Source organism: Atractosteus spatula, chromosome 4 (genome assembly GCF_055471065.1).
Source record: "Atractosteus spatula isolate fAtrSpa1 chromosome 4, fAtrSpa1.hap1, whole genome shotgun sequence".
In the NCBI taxonomy this organism is placed as follows: Eukaryota; Metazoa; Chordata; class Actinopteri; order Semionotiformes; family Lepisosteidae; genus Atractosteus; species Atractosteus spatula.
Genome location: NC_142709.1, coordinates 54,509,156 through 54,532,624, shown reverse-complemented (window position 1 = coordinate 54,532,624; position 23,469 = coordinate 54,509,156). Strand labels below are relative to the sequence as shown.

The 23,469-nt window shown below is 42.2% G+C and overlaps 2 protein-coding genes across 3 annotated transcripts in view; one reads left to right on the top strand and one right to left on the bottom strand.

Moving 5' to 3' along the window:
• The window catches only part of wdr33 (WD repeat domain 33), a 49,581-nt gene extending 35,184 nt beyond the window's left edge, over positions 1-14,397 (bottom strand). For both annotated transcript variants that reach the window (XM_088914637.1, XM_088914638.1), the window contains exons 1-2: positions 14,226-14,397; positions 714-938 (exon numbers count right to left, since the gene is read on the bottom strand). In XM_088914637.1, the coding sequence (XP_088770763.1) occupies positions 714-917 (204 nt within the window). In that variant the 5' untranslated portion in view covers positions 918-938; positions 14,226-14,397. The remainder of the gene's footprint in view (positions 1-713; positions 939-14,225) is intronic.
• Positions 14,398-17,014: 2,617 nt separating this feature from the next.
• dusp28 (dual specificity phosphatase 28) lies at positions 17,015-18,543 on the top strand. Its single transcript, XM_088914921.1, has 2 exons — positions 17,015-17,365; positions 18,242-18,543. Exons 1-2 carry the CDS (start codon positions 17,021-17,023, stop codon positions 18,407-18,409), a joined length of 513 nt encoding a protein of 170 aa, XP_088771047.1. The 5' UTR covers positions 17,015-17,020; the 3' UTR covers positions 18,410-18,543.
• Positions 18,544-23,469: the final 4,926 nt, after the last annotated feature.

Sequence of the window (23,469 nt, the reverse complement as noted above, 5' to 3'; positions counted from 1 at the left end):
TGGATAAGCAGTGCCTTTTCCCTTATTTACTACAGCTACGGAAGGACTGTTTATGTTTGAACTTTGGAAAGCAATCCTGACTACTCTAAAACCTCTCCAAGGAGTGGTGGGGGGGGTGCATATGTTTTGGTGCATAGTTTTTGTGTTAATCCTAGTAATCTTATTGTTCTTTGTTAACTAAGTTTCTTTTTCCCCCCCAAACTCTGTCCTCTGAGTGTTTTATAAAACATTTTTTACCTCACTGTTATGCGAATTTAAACTACATTCCAGGTTCGGTTTTTCCAAATGTTCATTTAATTTTTTTTTAATTCAACAATACTGCACATGGCACAACATGTTATAGAAATGCAAGTAAGTCAAGCACTGCATAAGATCGCCAACCAAAGCCTTCTGTAAAACCTGGCCAGCTACGCAAACACTCCTACACTGTCTACCAATACACAAACTGCTGGTCTAATTCATGTTCAATAGCCAGCGGTGCAAGCACATGCCCAAAACCTTGCGATCTGTTCACAGAGCCAAGCTGGAGGTCTCTTGTGCCAATTTCAGCCAGTTCAATGGTCTTTGGCTTACTGACCATTCAGTAATGCCACGCACTAGGGCTACAGCGGCATTAGGGCGGTGCTAGAAGGATCAAAGCTTGGGGAGAAAGTGCGCTTTCTGCCCCTGTGAAAGGCCGGGGTCGCCCAGGAAGGCCGCAGCCTCAGACAGACCTCCAGGTGGCGGATGACGGAGGGGTTGTAGTCGATGGTCTTGCGGTTCACGGCCTTCCTCATGCGCTTGCCGTCGAAGGTGAGCTGCTGCATGGCCTGCTGCTGGGCGAAGTCGGGCCGCTTGTAGAAGAGCTGCCGGGGCGCCTGGTGCTGGAACCGCGGCATGTGGAAGAACCGGGGCGGGGAGCCGATCTCGGTCGCCATGTTGAAGCCGGGGCGGCGCACCTGCGGAGGCACACAGACGGCTTTACCACACCAGGGCGGCGCCAAGGGTACCAGACTGGCTCCACAAGACTCCTCTCAGGCCTAACTCGCCAGCTACGTCCTCCTTTCACCAGCCACCTCCGAGTTTAAAAACACCCCACCTGCTCCGGCACCTGTCCCTGGACAAAATTAACACGTTTGCGATGTGACAAGACAAGGCATCATTACCACAAATCCAAACCACGATGAGCACACAGCTGGCCACTGAGCTCTTTCAATCTCAAATGCCATGTTCACATTTGTTCATTATTGTATACAGTACCATGTAAGATTCCTTCTTTTCCCTGGAAAACCAATAAATAAATTATACATAAATCTCACTGCCGCTGACAGTGCGTGAAGTAGTGCGTCACTGAATGGTGTTTCCAAAGGGCTCAGATAAGTGTCAGCATTACAAACTATAAATTAACTCCAAGTTAAAATAAATGTAAGGTTCATTGTTTTTATATTCATATTTAACATGCAGATATTCCAAGTTTTAATATCCCTTTGCTGTAGTTGTGGGGTTCTAGGAGCGTTTGCTCACAATTCCGATTAAAGTTTTATGTTGATAAAATTTTTTAAAGACAGATTTTTTCTACTCTGAGAGTTTAATCCAAGTAATAGATCAGTGCCACTGAAGTTAAAATGGGTTTGAGAGCTTGAAATGAGCTCTCAGTGTGCACCTTAATAATAATTGCTTACGCTTATATAGCACTTTTCTGGACACTCCACTCAAAGGGCTTTACAGGTAATTAGGACTCCCCTCCACCACCAATGTGCAGCCCCACCTGGATGATGCACCACACACCACCTATCAGTGGGGAGCAGATGAAGCCAATTCACAAACGGTGATTATTAGGAGGCCATGATTGGTAAATGCCACTGGGAAATTAGGCCAGGACGCTGAGGTTACACCACTGCTCTTTGTGAGAAACGCCCTGAGATTTTTAATAACCACAGAGAGTCAGGACCTTGGTTTTTCATCTCATCCGAAGGATGGCGCCTTTTTACATTAGGAACCAAAAAGACCGCAGGGTGAGCGCCCCCTGCTGACCCCACCTCTTCCAGCAGCAACCTTAGTTTTTCCCCAGGAGGTCTCTCATCCAGGTACTGACCAGGCTCACACCTGCTTAGCTTCAGTGGAGTTGTCAGTTGCAGGGTGACACGGCTGCCGGCCTTGATCAGGAGTTACAAGCAGTCTTCGGTACACTGCTTTTACATTCCAGAGCAGAAAGTGATTTTTTAAAACATTTGGAACATTACGAACTACTCTGCAACATTTTATTCTATCATGTCAGACAAGATAGCTGCTGCTATACTTGCAAAAACAGCAATTTCACTTTCATAATACATTTTGAAAAAAATGTACAACACTCTCAGCTTAACAGATATGAAAATGGGATTGCCATTTACTCCACTTAATGGCTTTCACCACTTAATCTTTAGATAAATGTACGAACAAAGAGGACTTTCTTTTGACACCTAGGTTACAACGGGTGCATTTTCCGTGTATGTGAATAATACGGATGAAGTAATGTGTTGCTGATAAAGCAGAAGCAGAAGAACATTTTGTATACATCAAACTGACTGACTTCAATAATCACAATCGCAATTTCAACTGATGTTTGAAAACATGCAAAACAGGACTTTTAAAAGACCATATCTTAATAACTGAGTAATGACACCACAGAGCAGAAATGAAAAAACTGGTGGGAAGTTCAAGAAACAGGTGTTCAAGGACTTGAAAAACTGCATTTTCTTCACAAATGCCAAAGCGTGTGCACACAACAGCTGCAAGTACCTTTTCTAGCCAAACACTTTCTGTGCCATTTCAGCAATACCAGTACTGAAAGGAGCTTAAAAAAATAAAAATACAGATGGACATTACTGCACCTGAAACCACCCTAGTGTTCACAGAAATAGTGACATGTAAACATCAACCAACACAGCTGCATGGTTCTCGAAGCAAACAGTAGAAAAACTGAGCAGGCTTAAAAAAAATGTAGAAAGCTCTACAATTTCCAAAAACTGGTCAAAAGTCACGGACACTGAGTGTTCCAAACAAAATGTTCTTGTTTTACTCAGGCTTTTGTTTGTTCAGAGAATAACAGCATCAAACTGAAAAAGGTCAAGAGCTGCCACTATGTAGCTGTAAGCCAATGTATTCTGACACCAAATTAAAAATATTCTATAAATGTCAATGCTGTAAATGAGTAAATATTTCAGGATGTCTGCCATAAGTACCTATTTGCTGAATATGTACACTCAAGTGTACTTCACATATGGGCAGATATGAGGTCTATGAAGTGAGACTCCCTGACTTTACAGACCACTAATTCAGCGCATCAGAACTTGACAACTCCATGTTCAGACATTTCACCCAATATATCTCTTAATTGAATAAATCATCAAGTATAATGATGCCTGCAGAAGCTTTATAGCTTAGTGTTAATAAAAAAAACGCATATCCTTAACCTAAGGTTAACCCACGACAAATTCCTAAATTCCTAAGAAATTGTATATGGCCAATAAAGTGATCTTATCTCTTATCTTAGGAACCCACAGAACCCACCTGCACTAATACTTGGGAATTCAATTTAACTTGCCCATCAATATTTATACTTGGATGAATGACCTGAAAAAAATTAACTGACATTTGAAGCACATGTGAATCGGAACCTTAATTTCTAAAAATAAATGTACTAAGAGTAGCAATGACTTTCATTACTTTTAACTAATGAACATTTGAAGATTATTTTATTAACAGGAGTATATAGATCTGAATCTAAATAGTGAGGCCATTTAATATGGCATTCAAGAGTAAAAAAAAAAACATCTAAAAACTTACCGAATGAAAACTTATGAATGTTTTCCAAAACATTTACGTTTTGACCTGTCCTGTTAATGGGCACATTGCCACTAAAGTTCATTTTCATTAATAATTTCATATAAGCCATGTGCACATACCTGTGACTTCTACTTTATTAGCATACAAATTTTACAGTTTTCAATAAATGCATCCTGACTGATATTTTCAGGTTACATTTGCAATCATGCACTTTTGTCCAAGCAAGCTACCACTAAGAATAACGGAAGAATTATTAAAATATCTAGGATACAGTGGCATCACCTATTATTATTTCTCAATTATGTGAAAAAAAATGTGAATTACTATATTACTCACTAAATGAAAATGAATCCACACCTCTAAATTAAATACAGACTTCATGAAACAAAAAACAGATTTTTACATCATACAGAAATGCTCCAACTTCATAGAAAAAGAAAGGCAAACTGCACTCATGCGGCATTTCAGTTGCTTATTCTCTTTCAAAAGGCATTGATTTAATTTTTTATGTTAAAGTGAAGAATTAATCGCTGTTTCTAATTTTTTTAAACTCTCCTGCCATGTCTAGTCCTTCCGTACTGCTATGACACGTTTACTGCTGCCATAGAGACAGAACACAACCTGGGGAGCTGCAGTGCCCTGGAGCCACAGCTCATCTGTGGCCACTCTAATATGAAAACATTCAAACGTTTATTTTTGTTAGGAAAAAAACCTATACCTTTCGATTTACCATTTATAAAAAGAAAAAAAAAACGGACTACTTGTAATTTAAGAAGTGCTGGCTAATTGTATTAAAGGCAAGGCAAAGACTTCCCAGTAGCTGGCATGAAAGTTTGCCTAGCTAGATTAAAGAGGGGTTTCATCCACTTAAAACATTTTTACCAACAGACGGAAAGCTAGTCAAGCTAATGGATAGTGAGTTTAAGTCATTTAGCTACGGAACCACCCATCCAACACAGCAAGCTGCTCATTCGTGATAACTCACAGTAACGGAGGACACACAGACTCCACACAGACAGTGCCTCATCTATTACGTAACCCAGGACCCATACACTGTGAGGCAGCCGTGCTTACCCAACGCCACCACACACAGGAAGGGATTCACAAAATGTGGTGACAGTTGGTAAAGTACTGTGGGCATTTCCAGACAATGGGAAGAAAGGCCCACTGGCTCTCATAAAGTCCCTAGAAGACCAGCTGTTGTGGCCTAAGAAGCCTATTTCCATACCCAGAGCACTTCATAGTGTAAGCATACTGCAAATCAGAACAACACAGGGGTTGAGCCTTTCATCAAACCCAACTCAAAACAAAATTACAAACCAATGCAATAGAAGCCACACATGAAGGTGTTCTCAGCATGGAATAAACGTTTACTTGTTCCTTTGCAGCCTACGAATGCTGACGCACCTACCTACTTGAACTTCATTATGAACACTTTTGTTCATTTCAGCCCAGAATGCAGGTCAGATGCTAATTAGAACACTAATTAGAAACATTTTTGAGGAAAGCTATACGTTATTCTATATTCAGGATAATACCTCTAAGAGCATGATGAGAAAGACTATTCTTTGAATGTCTGTTACTTTACACAGGCATTCTCTCATAGCTATTAGCTATGTCAGCTAAACCCTTGTCTGAAAATGACATGTAACACTGTGTGCATTCAAGTTGTTCTTCCAGATTTTTTTTATTTCTGAAAGGGTTGATCTGTATCGTACCGTTTTTTCCAATTTACCATTGTTCTCTCAGAGTGCCCCCTCAATCAAGGCGAGAACACGTTTTTAAGCGATCCCTCCACGTTCAAAGCAAGTGTACTTGGGTGTTAAAGGAACTGATCTTGCATTCACTTTTTAGTCGTTTTTCACAATCCAATACAGATCGAACACTATAAAATATCAAGTAACAATCACACATCTGAAGAAGGCTCCACAGCTGAAACGTTGTGTTTTCTTTCTTCTCTTTTCAGCATGGAATACACCTATTACTTGTTCCTTTGCAGCCTACGCATGCTGACGTAGCTACCCACCTGAACTATAAGATATCTACTGCAACACCTCTCTGGGGTGCTGCCCACAATAGCTTGGCTCTTTTCTGTGGCCTCCAGAACATAAGAAGCACTAACAAAATGGAGATGATCACAGGTTCCGCTTATTTAGAGGGGATAGAGTCAAACAAAGACAAGAAAAGCCTAGCTCCTTTCAGAGCTCTGACTTCTTCGATCCACTAACCAAAAGCTGAGCTTCATGTTGGTTCAATAAGAGGCTCTAATCAAAATCAATTCAACTCAAAATCCAAGTCCAACTCTGAATTCACTAAATCCCTGTCACCCAGTCTCACGCTCATCCAGCTCCTCCCACTGATGCAGCGCACTGCAGAGGATATCTAGATGGCTACTCTGGAATCCCCCACTTCCTGGTTTTGAAATCATCACAAGACCAATGATCTTTCTCTGACTGATTAAGCGGCAAAGGGCAGCAGGTAATTTCCCCAACAGCCACTTGGCAAATGTTTGAACTAAGGATCTCATTCTTGCCTTCTGCTGCCATTCTGCCACAGTAGCTTTCAGGATTAAAATGGATTACTCACTTTATACCAGGATGAGAAATATCTCAAGAGTTGTGGGGAAGCCGGAGCTTATCCCGGCAAGCAAAGGAGCCGAGACAGAGTTCACCCTGGATGGGACACCCAGTTCATGGCAGGGAAGACACACAGACAATCACACACTCACATAAGAGCTAATTTTCCCAGAATCCAATTAACCTACCAGTAAGTTTTGGACTGTGGGAGGAAACCACAGTACCCAGGGGAAACCCATGAACACGGTCAGAACACACAAACTCCACACAGGTAGCACTGCAGGTCCGGAAGAGATATCGCCAATGAGCAGTCCTCCACTTACATAGGGCTTACGTTCCACAAACTACTACACATCCCACATTTATTTAAGTGGCATTTTCATATATAGCATTTACAGTACATGAATAGAAAGCCTTACATATCAACCTCAACACCTACAGTAAACCTATCCATTAGAAAAAATGTTTGTATTCTATATAAAACCAGTACAAATTACATCAACTTAAGAAGAATAAGCACAAACCTAAATATATTTTATAGGGGGTTGTGTGGAAAAATATAGGTGAAACCTATATTTATTTTGTGTTTTGTTTCCCCACCAGTCCTACTACTACCGAGAGGGAATAACATTGTACAAGTGTGATTTTCAGTGTCCTACCTGTTGTGCATTAAGAAATTCAAATCAAGGGAAACGTTTTTAAAGGGATAAATCTGCTTTACTTTAACACCTACAACAAGGCTAAGCATTACAGACAACTTAATGCATTCATGTCAAATTATGCATGTACTGTATTACTAAAAAACTGTAAAAAAGAAAAATAATTAATTAATGTAGAAGCTCATACCTTAACTGATGACAGGCAATGCCTAGAGGTATGTGTCTTTGTATTTGATCTTTGATCCAAAGAACAGATTTTTTCATGTTTAATAATTTAATATAATATGAAAATGTTTTTAAACAAGGTATTATTTATATAGGTTCAGGTGGGTAGCTACGTCGGCATGCGTAGGCTGCAAAGGAACAAGTAATAGGTTTATTCCATGCTGAAAAGAGAAGAAAGAAAACACAACGTTTCGGCCGTGGAGCCTTCTTCAGGTGTGAGGGTCCGGCCCCTCACACCTGAAGAAGGCTCCACGGCCGAAACGTTGTTTCACGGCCGGATCCTCACACCTGAAGAAGGCTCCACAGCCGAAACATTGTGTTTTCTTTCTTCTCTTTTCAGCATGGAATAAACCTATTATTTATATATACTATTATATACTAAGCATGCTTTTTTTTTTAGATTCCCCGTTTCTACTACTTGTTGCAACCTCATCTGGCACAGATAACAGCACAAAGCCTTTTCCTATAATATTTAATAAGGTTGGAAAAAACATTAGGAAGGATCTTGTACCATTCTTTTTTTCCAGATTTTCCAGTTTTCCAGATTCTTGATGTCCTTTGGTCTACTCTTATGAGCTGCCCTCTTCAATTCAGACATCAGTTTTTCATTTGGGTTTAAGTCCCGAGACTGAGATGGCAATTAGAAAATAGATTTTGTTGTCAGTCAACCATTTCTCTGTTGGTTTTGAGGTGTCTTTAGGGTTATAGTCATGCTGCAAGGTTCACCTGCAACCAAGTTGCAGCTTTCTGGCAGAGCCTATGAGGTGTTTGGCCAGAATATCCTGGTACTTATTAAAGATGCCACTGATCTTGTCAAGTGCTCACGGCCAGCAGTAAAACAACCCCACATCAACAATCCACGGCCGTATTTCACAGTAGGTATGAGGTTCTTTTCTCTGTAGGCATCACTCTTCTGACACCAGACCTACTGATGGTATGAGTAGCCAAAGAGTTCAGTTTTGGTCTCAACTGAAGATGGCAATCCGATCCAAGTCCCAAAGTCGTTTGGCAAACTCCAGCCGCCTTGATTTCTTTCTCGCGGTCAGTAAAGTTTTGATGCTTATCAGCTTTATCGAGGGTGCCAATAATACTTGATCTTATTGAACATAACATAATTGATGACAGACGAATGAATGCTTTGATTTTTATTGGGGCTGCTACACAAGTAGGAGTACATATAAGGCACATACCGCTCAACTCCATGACTGTCTGTTCAATCGACTTGCAACTTACAGGCTTGCGGCTTTACACTGTTGACTCCAGAATATAAAAAATGTTTTATTCTCTGAAAAATTCGTCATGCTTGCCAACGAGAGCTAATTACTAAACCTATATAGTCATCGGATTTACTGCCTTTATACTTATAATTAATATATTGAATTACCAAAAGAGGTTAGTAGGGGGGTTTTATAAGGGTTATAGGGTAAAGCATGACTATATGGCAACTCTGGCTTTACACTACTCAAAATCCCTAAACCCCCAGATTATGAGTTACAAGTTACAAGTTGAATGTACCTGAAGAGTCTGATGACAAAATGATAATGTACTTGCACCTTCCTAGATGGCGTGAAGCATGGAGATTTTAATAATCGTCCAAGTCAATGAGATTTCTAGATTCTTAAATATACAACACAGTAATAATTCAAACAGTGTGATTATCTCAAGGTTTTCAAGTGTATCAGACAGAAATTTCAATTTGAAACTCAAAAGAAAAAGTGAACTTTCAACAGATAATTGAAAGTCTTGAATGCAAATTCCAAAAGTTCTTAACTTAATGAAAAACATCTGAACAAAGACATGTAGCAACACAGAAACAAACAGATTTTTTTAATCTGCATACTTACATTAAGCAGGTAAAAGGCATGTTTAAATATCAATATTTAATAAAGACTGAAAATCATCAAAACACCCAACCATGTGTAAATGTCACAACTAACAATTAAACAATTCTATATGAACTGCACTAAATCTACATATCATGGCAGATAAGCTTTTATTGCAATGGGGAAATTCTATAGCTACATGGGTAGAAGACAATCTTTTAATAACACCACCAATGAGGTGGTATATCTAAGAAACAAGGCTCATAATTAGTCTTTTAGGACTGCTTACAAAAATAGGGTATACAATTAATGATCAGGGTTTCTGTGGGCCTAAATGTTAAAAAGGGTATACAACTACCTTAATGGAATGATATATTAATTTGTGGTAAAGGTAAGTACTACAACGTAAAATAACTACTTTACGTGACTACTTAATGTAGTCATGCAGAACCAAGTTTGACTCATCCAGCCCTTGAACTGAAAAGAAATCCAGATATGCTTCCAAAAACTCCAAATTGGCAATAAAGAGGCTCAAACAGTAAATCTCCAATGTGTTTGTACTACAGACTACTACATGACCCAATCACTGCATAGTCCATCATTTAACCTACACAGGGTAATCTTCCTTTTTAAAGATCCTGCAGGTCCTGCGCCAGCCCTAAACCAGCTTTGAAGACTAAGCAGACAAAATACTGATGGACCACATAATATGAAAGCCATGAATCAATTCCTGTGGCGGTTCTTTCATCATTTACTCAATTCTCCAACAACAGCAAAAATCAAGATTAGAAAAGGTAAATGTACATTTAAGCCTGAACCAAATACAAATATAACAGCAAAATTAGATTCGATAGCAATCTTTTAGACGATAAAGCTTTACAGCAGTAACCATCATTACAGAAGTGACGACTAATTTTAACCTCCTTAAACACAGAATGGAGCCAGATTCCAAAGTGAGAAAATACCAAACACAAATTGGTTAGGTAAAAATACTTTGCTTGTCATTGAACAAACCAAATAGTCCTTACTCAATGTAAGCATTGTATTTCATGCAATACTTCCTAGGCCTGCTCCTGAAGCACCTGGTGTGGCTCATCAAGCCCTTAAACAGTTTGCTCATACCTGAAGCTACTGTTTCAACTCCAAAACAAAGTTGCAAAGTTTCAACTCCTTACGCAGGATATTCAATGACTTGGTGTATATAACAGTGTACTCAACACTAATGAGCACGTTTGTGTTTCACTCCCATCTAATTGCTCATGAACTGAGAAACAAGAAGGACCACATTAATTGATCAGACAAACCACAGACAAGAAGAGGCCTTTTAGCCCCAGAGCCAGTACTGCAATGTCCTCAACGCTTAATCGATTAAGAGTACTGTTGGAAAGAGTACCAACAGACAGAGGCACTCAAAGGACCAGACAATACAGATGCAATCAAATGATAGAAAAAACAGAAACGTCTCAATTAAAAAACACAGTTCTGAAGTAAACAAAGGATCAAACTGGATTTAGTGCGAAATCAACAATTCAAGTTTGAAAAGGTTTCTGTAAAGCGAATACAAGCGATCTGTTCAAGTTTAAAGCAATAATGCTGAAATGGTGTTTAAAATATTTCATGTGCAGTTTATTTAAAAACAAGCTGTTTAAAGCTCGAGATGATGCATATTCCTATAGTGAGGAGACAAAGAAGTGTCAACACTATTTTCTACAGCTAGAAAGCAATCAGAGTGATGTGTATTTTAGGAAATTCTAATACAATACATCTGTACCACTGTTTACAACCTAAATAGGCCTAACGTTTATTTAGATCTGTTTTGGTTTATAAACCTCCCTGTATTTTAGGAAATCTGACAAGAGATTTTAAATTGATACACCTGTATTTAAAAAAGAACAAATGTGTAAAACCACAATTGAGAGAATTCCTGGAAACCCAATCTGGCCAAAGGTTAAGTTTAGTATAAATTTAGAAAATGACACAGGTTTTAGTAATGGATAAAAATACAGCTATAATATTGCATTAACATCTGCACAAGTAGAGCAATTCAGGTGGAACAAGTGTCTTGGATTTTTTTTCTTTTTTTTACAAAACAAACAAAATATGAGCAGTTAATGACTAAGTTTAGTTTTGGCTTCAGAGTTAATTAAGAACGTACCCTAGCCATCCATAGTGTGCAAATTGACAACAGAATTGCTCAACTTCTCCATCCATAGCATTAAAGCTGTGGAGCACTGAAAAGAGCTAATGCAAAGCAGGACTCATTGCAGTGAGTCTATCACTGTAAAAACAGGTAGAAACAAGCAGGAGAAATTATTTTCTTTCGATAATGTTAATTTCTAAACTAAAAAGATGCCAAGAAAATTAATGCCTGTGGCTTTTCCACCCATTTTCTAACTGTTGCTTCCAATTCAGGGTCACAGGAGAGCCAGAGCCTATCCCAGCAAACAACTGGCACAAGGCAGGATACACCCTGGTCAGGATGCCAGTCCATCACAGAGCACACACAGAGACATACAACCTCTCACACCCCTTTTCTAGAAGGCAATTAACCTACCAGTATGTCCTTGGACTGTGGAAGGAAACCAGTGAATTTGAAGAAAAACCACACAAACACAGGGAGAACATACAAACAAGCAAAATATCACCCCAGGCCCAGAACTGAACTGAGGGAGCAATGCTAATCACTGTGCCACAGGGCCGCCCGCCTCATGCTTTATTTAGAGCAACTCTGTAGTACTACATATGTTAGCAATCAAGAATTAGTTAAATATTTAAAAATATTCCAAGTCAAGTTTTATTCAACAGTTTACAAAATGAATCAAAAGTAATAAGACGTTACTGATAAACATTAAGTTTTAATTAATGTTTTTAATAAACATTAAACATTAATTAAACATAGCTGCAATCTTAACCTGAACGTCACATGAAATCAGGTAAACAGTTTTCTTCTTTTGTGAACTGGTAACAAGTAGCTCACACATCCTAGAAAGTCACAACAGGAGGGAATGAGATGTCCCTTGACTGGCTCTTGGGGTAGATACAGCCATCTCTCTCTGAATTTTACCATGTCAAGTCTGAAAAGTACATTCCTTAACAGAAGGTAGGACAGCTTTTTGGCGGGAAGATTTATTTTGGAAGATTCTGGTCAGCGATTTAATATTAACAAAAACTGATGATGCAAAATATTGTAATAAAAAGGCAAAAATAGAATTGGCTTCATTACTCTGCTCTCCTCCCCCCTGATAGCTGATGTGTGGTGAGCGTTCTGGCGCACTATGGCTGCCGTCGCATCATCCAGGTGGGTGCTGCACATTGGTGGTGGAGGGGAGTCCCCATTACCTGTAAAGCACTTTGAGTGGAGTGTCCAGAAAAGTGCTATATAAGTATAAGCAATTATTATTATAATTAGCTACAAAAAAAGTGTCCTACCGTAGCAGTATCGTCAATACTACATTCATGCCCCAGTTTAAAACCTCGACTGCTTAATGGAAAATTTCTTTGTAACTTGACTTTATTACACACTTATTTGTGGCTTCCAATTTCAGGTCAGCTTGAGGTGCTCAGTCTTTACCTTGCTTCGAATCTCGACAGAAACTGCTGTTCAAAGCAAAACGTTGATTTAATACATGATCTCAAAGGTCTGGGTTTTGGGAAGGCAAACACACTGGTAGATACCTGCTAAATGTCATGCAGCCATATCACTGCAACTCACAACTGGCAACCCACTGAAGCTAAGCAGGTGTGAGCCTGGTCAGTACCGGATGGGAGACCTCCTGGGAAAAACTAAGGTTGCTGCTGGAAGAGGTGTTAGCGGGGGCGCTCACCCTGCGGTCCATGTGGGTCCTAATGCCCCAGTATAGTGACGGGGACACTATACCGTAAACAGGCGCCGTCCTTCGGATGAGACATAAAACCGAGGTCCTGACTCTCTGTGGTCATTAAAAATCCCAGGGCGTTTCTCGAAAAGAGTAGGGGTGTAACCCTGGCATCCTGGCCAAATTTCCCATTGCCCTTACCAATCATGGCCCCTTAATAATCCCCATCTCTGAACTGGCTTCATTACTCTGCTCTCCTCCTCACTGATAGCTGGTGTAGTGAGTGTACTGGTGCACTTTGGCTGCCTCGCATTATCCAGGTGGTGCTGTACATTGGTGGTGGTGGAGTGGAGTCCCCATTACCTGTAAAGCGCTTTGAGGGGAGTGTCCAGAAAATATATGTGTATATAAAAAAATATATAACCGCTATATAAGTGTGAGGAATTATTATAATTATTAAATGGAGTTGCTCTAGGTATAAACTACCGATCACGTGGTGCACAATCAAACCACGACACCGCTGAGCACGACTCGTCCCGCAGGGCCCCTAGAGCAACTGGTGATATTTCATCAATTTCATTAAACAGGGACAAAGTTCACCGAAGAAAAACAACACTTATAGATCAAAACGCCGTTCACTGGATTAAAAGCTATTGGCTAATTCAGATTAATTAAAGGCCACAATCTTTTAACTCCAGTTACAACACCCCCACCCACCCTTATCTAGAACCTTTTTTAAAACCGAAAGTAAAACAGGTGAGCTTTTAAATTTGAGCGCTGAAATTCAACACCCCACGTGTGGATCTCTGTAAAAACCTGGTCATTTCTGCACGGTTTTCACCAAGCTGCAGAAAGAGTGTCCGTACGACACCACCTACGTGAGTTACAATAAGCGCCTTAATGCAGGGTCAGAAATAAATCGCTATCACGCGTTAGCAGTGCATTAAAGAGATTAAAGTACTTTCTAAATTGGGTTTCGATGCCAAGGCCCAGACCAGCTTAGTTTAGAGATATTATTTAGCTGGTGGCAGGACAAGCATTAACTCTTAATTAAAGCGCAGAAAACGCCTCGCCGATACACACCAATCGCTATGCACACGACGAACGGAGCAGACAACATATTAACTGAAACACGCACCGTAAGCACCTAATACCCTTAAAACCGTAAGGCTATAACCTCATTAAGAGAAGAATTACCACTCCCAGGCTTCCCTCAAAGAGGACCGCCGTTGTGATTTTCTGAAAAGGCATTTTAAATGGCGCCCGATCCCACCATCTCCAACCTTTCCTCTCCACCTCGCGAGCTCTTTCGCCACTCACCTACAATATGTCCAGAGGTGCCCTGGGGAGGCTTCCCACAATCTTTCCCCCTATCCCGAACTCTCCCTGGATTGCAGTGGCCTTTCCCCCGACGTTATTTTATAAGTTTCTTAACCTATTTCTCTCCGCGTTTTTTTTCTCTTGTCAACTCAAGGCCTCCATCTCTCTCTTCGGTACGCATGCGCCAAGCAGCGTCATGACGTAGAACGCAGGACGCAGTGACCTCATCACACACGTAGCTGGACGACGCGGAAGCCCGATTTGCAGTAATGCTTTGCATCCGTTGGAATGAGATACGCCCACTATATATATATACGTCTTTATATTAGGTGAATCGGAGGTGTTGTAATGTATAATGTTATTCGACTGTGTAAATGTGGAACTCCAGTATTCATCTGGTTATGTTGGACTCTGTCATAAAACAAATTTCATCCCAGGGAATAATAAAGCTTGAAATAAATATTTCAAAACAACAGATAAACAGAGGTGAAGAGTTGTTCTTCATAAAGAGTCCTTCAGCTTTGGATCTGCATTGCATTGTTTTTAAAGCTGCCACTGTGGTTTAAGCCCCCAAACTTTGTGTCTGTGTCATTACCTACAAAGCAACATATCTGTCAGAAAAGCAACCATGTCAGATTGGGACTTTAATATGATATGATGCATTTTAGCATCGCGTTGTACCATGAGCTATGATGTCAAAACAAATGTCACAACCTCTTATGTACACACTATGCCATTGGCGCGTGTCTCTTTCAAGCATTATGCTTGTGATTATAACATATTGTGTAAGCTAGCAGCCATATCACCCTGAATCTCACAACTGGCAACCCACTGAAACTAAGGAGGTGTGAGCCTGGCCAATACCTGGATGGGAGACCTCCTGGGAAAGCTAAGGTTGCTGCTGGAAGTGGTGTTAGTGGGGCCAGCAGGGAGTGCTCACCCTGTGGTCTGTGTGGGTTCTAATGTCCCACTATAGTGATGGGGATACTGTACTGTAAAAAGGGGCTGTCCTTTGGATGAGACATAAAACCTGACTCTGAGTCCTGACTCTCTGTTCTCATTAAAAATCCCAGCACATTCCATTGAAAAGAGTTGGAGTGTTACCCTGGTGTCCTGGCCAAATTTCCCATTGGCCTTTACCAATCATGGCCTCCTAATAATCCCCCGCTATGAATTGGTTTCATCACTCTGTTCTTCTCCCCACTGAAAGCTGATGTGTGGTGAGTGTTCTGGTGCACTAAGCACTATTACCTGTAAAGCGCTTGGACTGGAGTGTCCAGAGAAGTGCTATATAAGTAATTATTATTTTTGTGTAACAGTTATGAAGGGATTATTAAACCAATATGCAGCAACATTCAAATTGGTAATTAGTAAGTAGTATTTTTTTAAAGTATTTTTTTCTATACGGAGGTGTCAGTGGGACTGGTCAGTTACTGGTCCATGCGTGGTAAGCAGGCCTCACACTGCCATCATAATAACATAAATACAAAACCCCAAAACATACTGTTTCAACGGCACACAAAACTGTTATATAGGTGAGAAGAGTGTTGTGTAGACTGTAATAAAATGTGTTTGGAATGATTTGTGCTCACTTAATTCCACCAATGAATTTGAGTTTTCGGCCTTGTAAACAATAATAACTAAATAGTCCCTGTGTTCTGCAATTTGCTCATATTGTAACTCAACAGTATTCGTGCGACTCTGGAAACAAATTCGAATGCAGGCAGTACAAATCCGGTGTCATATATACTGTGAAGTTGTCTCATATGAGCAACTGTGGCTGTTTCTGCATGTTTTTTGCAGGGTTCTACATTTCAACCAGGGTGTTTCAGGGGTCTGCATCCCAAAGATCCACACTCTTCCAGCTCCATTGGTGTAGCTATTCCAGAGAGCTATAAATAATCTGGAGACCTGCTGCACAGCTATGAAAGTGGGAGGGAACATTGCAAAGGCCTGGTAATTACATTTTATGAGGTCAAGGCTGGCCAGCTCACAATGTCCCTCTCTCTGTCTTTCAATCACTGGTTCAGTCTTGTATCATCACTGTGGGACTGCAAAGCAAGGTTCGCTCGCTGCACTACATCCTCCAGAAATCTCTGTATAATGAAACAAATCTACTGAGACTGAAAGGTTTGTAACAGCTTTGATACATTTTCTTTTTTTTTATTGGTATAACAACTTGGGAAACCTTTCTCTATTGATTTTCTAGACCATTTCCAGCTGTGGGAGTGAGATTTACGTTGTCGTGATAAACTGCAGATCTTCCCGGAACATTCATTATTGTTAATGTGTTTTTTTAACCCTAGTTATGACTCACTGGTTCACACTGGCAGTGGGTTTTTCAACAGAGTTTGTGGCTAAGTAAGGCTTTAGGTTTTTTAAATCCGTCCTGTGACAGACCCATTCCTCACTGGAACTGCAGTCTTATCTGGCCTCATCTATCACCTTCAGGACACACTTGCTTTTAATATTGAACACATTTGAACAGCAGGCATGTCCATGTGTTGCAGGATGGATACTAGGACCTGGGAAAAACTCTTCCACCAGAACTGACTGCTCGCTGCTGTAAATATAGCAGAGGAGTCAGACACACCTCGCAGAGGGGCTCAGTTTGCTGGCAGTCCTGAAAGCTGCTGCTGCAGAACAGGCTGATCCTGCAATGAGGTCATGCGAAAGGATCCACTGCTTCCTCTGCGGTGTCAGGTTTGCTATCACGCTGCTCTAGTGACGTTTCTGTAAGGGTCCTGCTGGAGTGCCGAGGCCTGGGAGCAGGGTGTGCGCGCTTGTCAGCGGACATGCTCCAGCTCTGCAAGATCACAGACTCGCTGCTGATCGGCAACGCCCGGTCCGCCTGCAGCGAGGAGCTCATCCTCCGGGAGGCCGTCACGCTGTGCATCAACGTGTCCGTGCAGCAGCCCTTCCCCAGCGTGCGCGTGGGCACCCTGCGCGTGCCCGTCTACGACGACCCCGCGGAGAACCTGTACAGGCACTTCGACCACTGCGCCGACGCCATCGAGAGCACGGCCCGCCGCGGCGGGCGCAGCGTGGTGTACTGCAAGAACGGGCGCAGCCGGTCAGCGTCCATCTGCGTGGCGTACCTGATGAAGCACAGAGGTCTATCCCTGCAGGAGGCCTTTCAGGTGAGGGCCAGTCTCGGCATCGTCCCTGGGCTCTGGAGTCCCTTATCGCTCTGCTTCGGCTGTGAGTGTCCTTGTGAAGATCACATTCAAAGATGGGTAGAAATTAGAACAAACAAACGATGAGATTTAGTTTTTACTCTTCCAGGTTCAGCCATCCATGACCCTCACAGACATGTAAGAGTATATCGTCACCTGGCACACTCTCTACTTCCTATACCAGATCCGAACACTCAGACATGGAAGAGTATATCATCACCTGGCACACTCTCTACTTCCTATACCAGATCCGAACACTCAGACATGGAAGAGTATATCATCACCTGGCACACTCTCTATTTCCTATACCAGATCTGAGCACTCAGACATGTAAGAGTACAGTATATCATCACCTGGCACACTCTCTACTTCCTATACCAGATCCGAGCACTCAGACATGTAAGAGTATATCATCACCTGGCACACTCTCTATTTCCTATACCAGATCTGAGCACTCAGACATGTAAGAGAATATCATCACCTGGCACACTCTCTATTTCCTATACCAGATCTGAACACTCAGACATGGAAGAGTATATCATCACCTGGCACACTCTCTATTTCCTATACCAGATCTGAGCACTCAGACATGTAAGAGTACAGTATGTCATCACCTGGCACACCCTGTATTTCCCATACCACATCTGAGTGCTCCAGAGTGTGAGAAATGAGTTTGCCGTGCATAATATAATTGACGAACCAAGTAAGGAATTAAATAACAAGGCAACAAAAAGCAGAAGTTGCCCTGATGTTGAACTGCATCGTCTGGGCTCTACTCCTCAACTGCTCTTCGGTCTTGGTGTTCCTTCTCCCCCCACCTCCCCACGTTGGGGTCTGCAGATGGTGAAGTCAGCCCGCTCGGTGGTGGAGCCCAATGAGGGCTTCTGGGCCCAGTTGCAGCGATACGAGAAGGAGCTCGAGCGGAGGAGGACCTCGGTCGGGGGCAACAGGGATCCCAGCCTGCACTGCACTGACACCCAGGAGGCACCAGGGGGCGGCCAGGAGTGAACCTAAATTACCAGGCACCCCAGGCTCAAGCAAGCTGGGGCACAACAGAATTCTGTCATACTGTTCACACACAGAAGAAACTCACCTGTTTTTGGCCTGTTGTTGTGTGTTTTACTTGTAGGAACACACTTCTGTCTTATGGAAACCTGGGCACTTTTGCAACCCCCAGACACACTGAAGACTATATTAAAGGAAATGTTCATATTATCTACAGTTTACTGCCATGCTTTACTTGCTGATAAATCCTGCTACGTTTTGTTGTCATGATTTACTTGCTTGAAAGACGCTGTATCCATGGCGTGTGTAGCTTGTGATCTGTGTTGAAAACGTTCAGGTACAGGGCTAACAGGGACAGCAGGCAATGTAATTAGTGAAGTGTGCAAACCAGAAGTAAACCAACTTAACTTTTACCATTGACCAGTGAATTTAATAATATCATCTAGTTTAGTTTGGTGTTTAATTAATAATAATGCAATTGTTTGTAATATGGGCCAGTTTTCCCAGAAGCCAATTAATCTACTTGCCTTAAGGCTGTGGAGGAAACCCATATGAACATGGAAGAACATACAAACACATTGAACCCAGGGACCCAGCACTGTGAGGCAGCAAGTTAACCAATGTATCACTGTGCCGCCCAGTTAACTGTGTTAACTTTGAAAGTACCATTAAGTTATTTTGCATAGAATAGCTTAATTCCTCAGAACTCATATAATCTGAATGCTGTATTCTGTTATGGGAATATCGATTAAGGAATAATAATTGACAAATAATTATATTTGGAAGACATTTTCACTTGGGCTGGCTCAGTTTGGCCTACCTAAATTTTGTCCTTTCAGAGGAGTGCAATTCCTCACTTCTCCCTGTCTCTGTTCTGCTATGCAGTGAGGCTATAATCAGAGGGAGGCCGTGAAGTGAGCTCCTTCCTATATTGTACAGTGGGGTATGTGTGGATCCATTGGGAGAAGTGCTTTGTAAATACAATCAATAATTGTTACTCTACCCATGGAACCCATGATAAATTCTGCTCATGTGGAAATAGATTGATGCACCAATTTAGTAATATAGCACATGTCCTTCTCATAGCAAATAGTATTATTTTAAGTGCAATATTGCAGTCAGAAAAGGTCTTGTCGTTAATAATGATCCCTTACACTTATACAGCGCTCTTATGGACACTCCACTCAAAGCTCTTCACGAGTAATGGGGACTCCCCTTCACCACCACCAATGTGCAGCACCACCTGGATGATGTGACGGCAACCATAGTGTGACAGTACACTCACCACACATCAGCTATCAGTGGGGAGGAGGGGAGAGTGATGAAATCCATTCATAGATGGATATTAATAGGATTGGTAAAGGCCAATGAGAAACTGGGCCAGGCTGCTGGAGTAACAGCCCTACTCTTTTCGAGAAACGCCCTGGGATTTTTAATGAGCACAGAGAGTCAGGACCTCGGTTTTACTTCTCAACCAAAGGACGGCACCTTTCTACAGTATAGTGTCCCTGTCACTATACTGGGGCATTAGGACCCACACAGACTGCAGGGTGAGCGTCCACTACTGGCCCCACTAACACCACTTCCAGCAGCAACCTTAGCTTTCCCAGGAGGTCTCTCTATCCAGGTACTGACCAGGCTCACACCTGCTTAGCTTCAGTGGGTTTCTAGTTGTGAGTTGCAAGTTGATATAGTTGCTATAATATCATCTGGTTGTCATACATCCTGCTGCTAAACTGTATTTGCACTAATTTCACTACACGGCCAACACATAGGTGACTCATCTCTGCAGGGGGTGTGGCTGGCCAGATGTTCAGCAGCTTCCTGCAGCTGGAGCTGTGCCTCCTGTCGATGTCTTCTTTCTGTGCGCTAGCCATAAAGCTATGAGGCTGAAGTGACCAATTAGCCAGGCTTGCTGTTGCCTTCAGCAATGCATTAGATGCATGCTCAACAATAATACCCTCCTGCCCAAATGAGAGCACTTACATGATGAGTCATCATTCCCATAGTACACAGGGAAAGGCCTGGCCTACCACTAATTTACAATCCTTGACAATCATGGGACATACCACATGCCTGGCCAGAGAGAAGGGTACAGTAGATCTATGTATTACTAAATCTATTCTATTAATAAAACCCAAATACAGGAGGCACTTTATACTCAAAGGGTTATGGGAGTATGAAGCATGGCATATTATTGAATAGAGTACATTGGCTTCTTCCAATGAACAGCAAGGTGACATCAATTACTAACTAATAATGACAGATTTGATTAATGGTCTCCCTTCATTTGTAAGCGTTTTTTGTGCTCTTATTTTTAACTTTAAAAACTGCAGAATATCCTACATTCAGGAAAAGGCGAAGAGGCACAACCGAAGACCTCAAGGAAAGCAAAAATTAAAGTAAAGCTTTATAATATTACTTCCTCTGGGTGATACCAAATAGTATCGCATATAGAAACTCATAAAAAGCCCTTTTCCTAAATTACGCCAAAGAAAGGAAAGTGAAACTTAAAGTATTTTTGAAGCAGGCTGTGGCTTTCCGATCAGCTGGTGAGAAGAAATGGCAGAGCGGTCTTCGCACCTAGAGGATGGGCTTTCTTGTCCAGTATGCTACGAAATCTTCAAAAGACCGAGTCATTCTGAAATGCGGTCATACTTTCTGTAAAGCTTGCTTGGATACGTGCTGGAAGGAGACTACCACACGGCTTTGCCCATTTTACAGACAAAGTACCGATGGCGAAGTGATCGTAAACCGCGCCCTACAAACTATTGCACTCTCCTACCTGAGCAAACCAAGCGTGGATTCCAAAGAGCTCTGTAGTCTCCACACGGAGAAACTGAAGGTGTTCCGCGTGGACGAAGAAAAGGCTATTTGTGTTGTGTGCCAGATTTCGAAACAGCACGCCGGCCATAAATGTTTTCCCATCGAAGGCGTTGTACAGGATTAGGTGTGGAGGGGTTAAATTGACAGATTCAGAGCCACCTTGCCTGAGTTTTGGATATTGGAGGCCGTTTTGAATGTGAACATTGTCCTGTTAATTTTATTTCAGGAAAATCTCAACGCTGCCATGATTCATTTAAGCACTAAACTAGAGGAGTGCGAGGAATTCAAAAAACCATAAGGAACAGTCCTTAAAGTAAGTAAGATGCATCACCTTTTGTCCTCGTCCCGGCTCAATATCTGGTCTCTTTAGCAATCATTTTTAGTTGTTTAGTTGTCCCGATAAATGTCTAATAGGTATTTTTGTATTCGTGCAAATGAAATGTTCTCCCGTCAGTAAGGGTCAGTCGTTTCGGCTTGTTGGTCAATTTCTGATAACGCGCGTCTCAAGAAATCATATGCTGATGATCACAGCCTGTTTCGTGGTATTAGTTGAACTGGTCTATTTTGTGACCTGGTCACTACTGGTGTGATAGACCGTTTACTGTTTTATCCCTAACAACCTACATGTGCAGGTGTTTATACACCTGGGTATTCTACTGGAGCTTTTCAGGTGAAGTACCTTGCTCTAGGGTCATACAGCAGGGTGTCACCTGGGATTCAAACCCACAATGTCCCAGTTATAAGTCCAGAACCCTCCCTGTTTCAGGGAGACCTCCAAGGAAAAGTGGTTTTCATCCACAAGTGGTGCTGTGAACCAGTAGGTGGCGATCTTGCACCTGGGCCAGAATCATCATGGTGACAGCCATGGCTGCCATGTCCTAGTAGTGTTTGATAAATGGCCAGTAATAGGGTACTGCCAGTAGCCATATCACCCTGCAACTCATGACAGGCAGCCCACCAAAGCTAAGGAGGTGTAAGCCTGGTCAGTACCTGGATGGGAGACTACCTGGGAAAGTTAAGGTTGCTGCTGGAAGAAGTGTTAGTGGGGCCAGTAGGAGGTGATCACTCTACAATCTATGTGGATGCTAATGCCAGGGACACTATACTGTAAACAGCTGCTGTCCTTTGGATGAGATGTGAACTCAACATTTTTATTAAAATCCCAAGGCATTTCTCAAAAAGAGTAGGGGCAAGTAGGTAGCTGTGTCAGCATGCGTAGGCTGCAAAGGAACAGGTAAAGGTTTATTCCGTCCTGAAAGGACATCTTACAATAAGTACACACTAACAAACCATAAAACTCTACTCAGTTAAAGAAACATTCTAAATTGGGCGATTGTCTTTTTTCAACCTGCACAAGTGGTTGCTGTGGCTGGATTTGCACAATAGAAGATTTCCTCAAAGCCCCACCACTTGCTATTGTCCATGTCTTTTTCCTGTCCTGGTTCTGAAACTGCAGTCTTCCAGTCCTCCACAAGAGCTCAAAGTCCCTTCTAGTGCTCCTTCACTGTTGGGAAGCCCCATTTGGCGGCGTCCCACTTCTTCCTTCCTCTGAGGTTCATAAGGATCCTCTCCTCCAGCTCCCTCCCTCCTTACTCTGTTGTGCTGGATGTGTTTCACAGTCTTTGTTTTAAGGACACCAGCAGCCAAAGCAAGTACAGCATCCCTTTGTCCAATCTGGTCAGTGCCAGCCCCAGCAGGATGCATTAGGAGCTTAGCACCGGTCCCACTCCCAGGAGTTGAAAAGTTTTGTCCATTCTGCCCCACACCGCTTTGGCCAAGGGACAGCTCCAGAACATGGGCTCCTGCATCTCCTCGACGAAGCATGTGTCCCAGGGGCAATGTGGGTTCCTGGTGATCAAGCGTCTATAGAGGACCTCTCTAGTCACCAGCCTCTGGTGCATGGCCATCTAGTTGAGGTCCTTTCAATTGTTATCAAGTTCTTGTGGCTGCATCCGTTTGTAGCCTCTCTCCAGCTACCAGTTGCCTCCTCACCTCCTTGTACCGGACCCTGTGGTTGGTGTAGAGTCCAGTACCTCTGGCTCCGCTTGACAGCATGGGTGTAGGGTGAAAAAGTACTGGTACTTGTGGCCGATCGCCTCCTGCAATGCCCAACAGGGGTTGTAGTCAAGTTTCATGGGAAAATGTAGCACGTCTCTCCCTACTTCCTTCATCTTGGTTTCTTGTGATGTACTTGTACCTGCTTTCCCCAGAAGAACTTGAAGACCATCCCTTGCAGC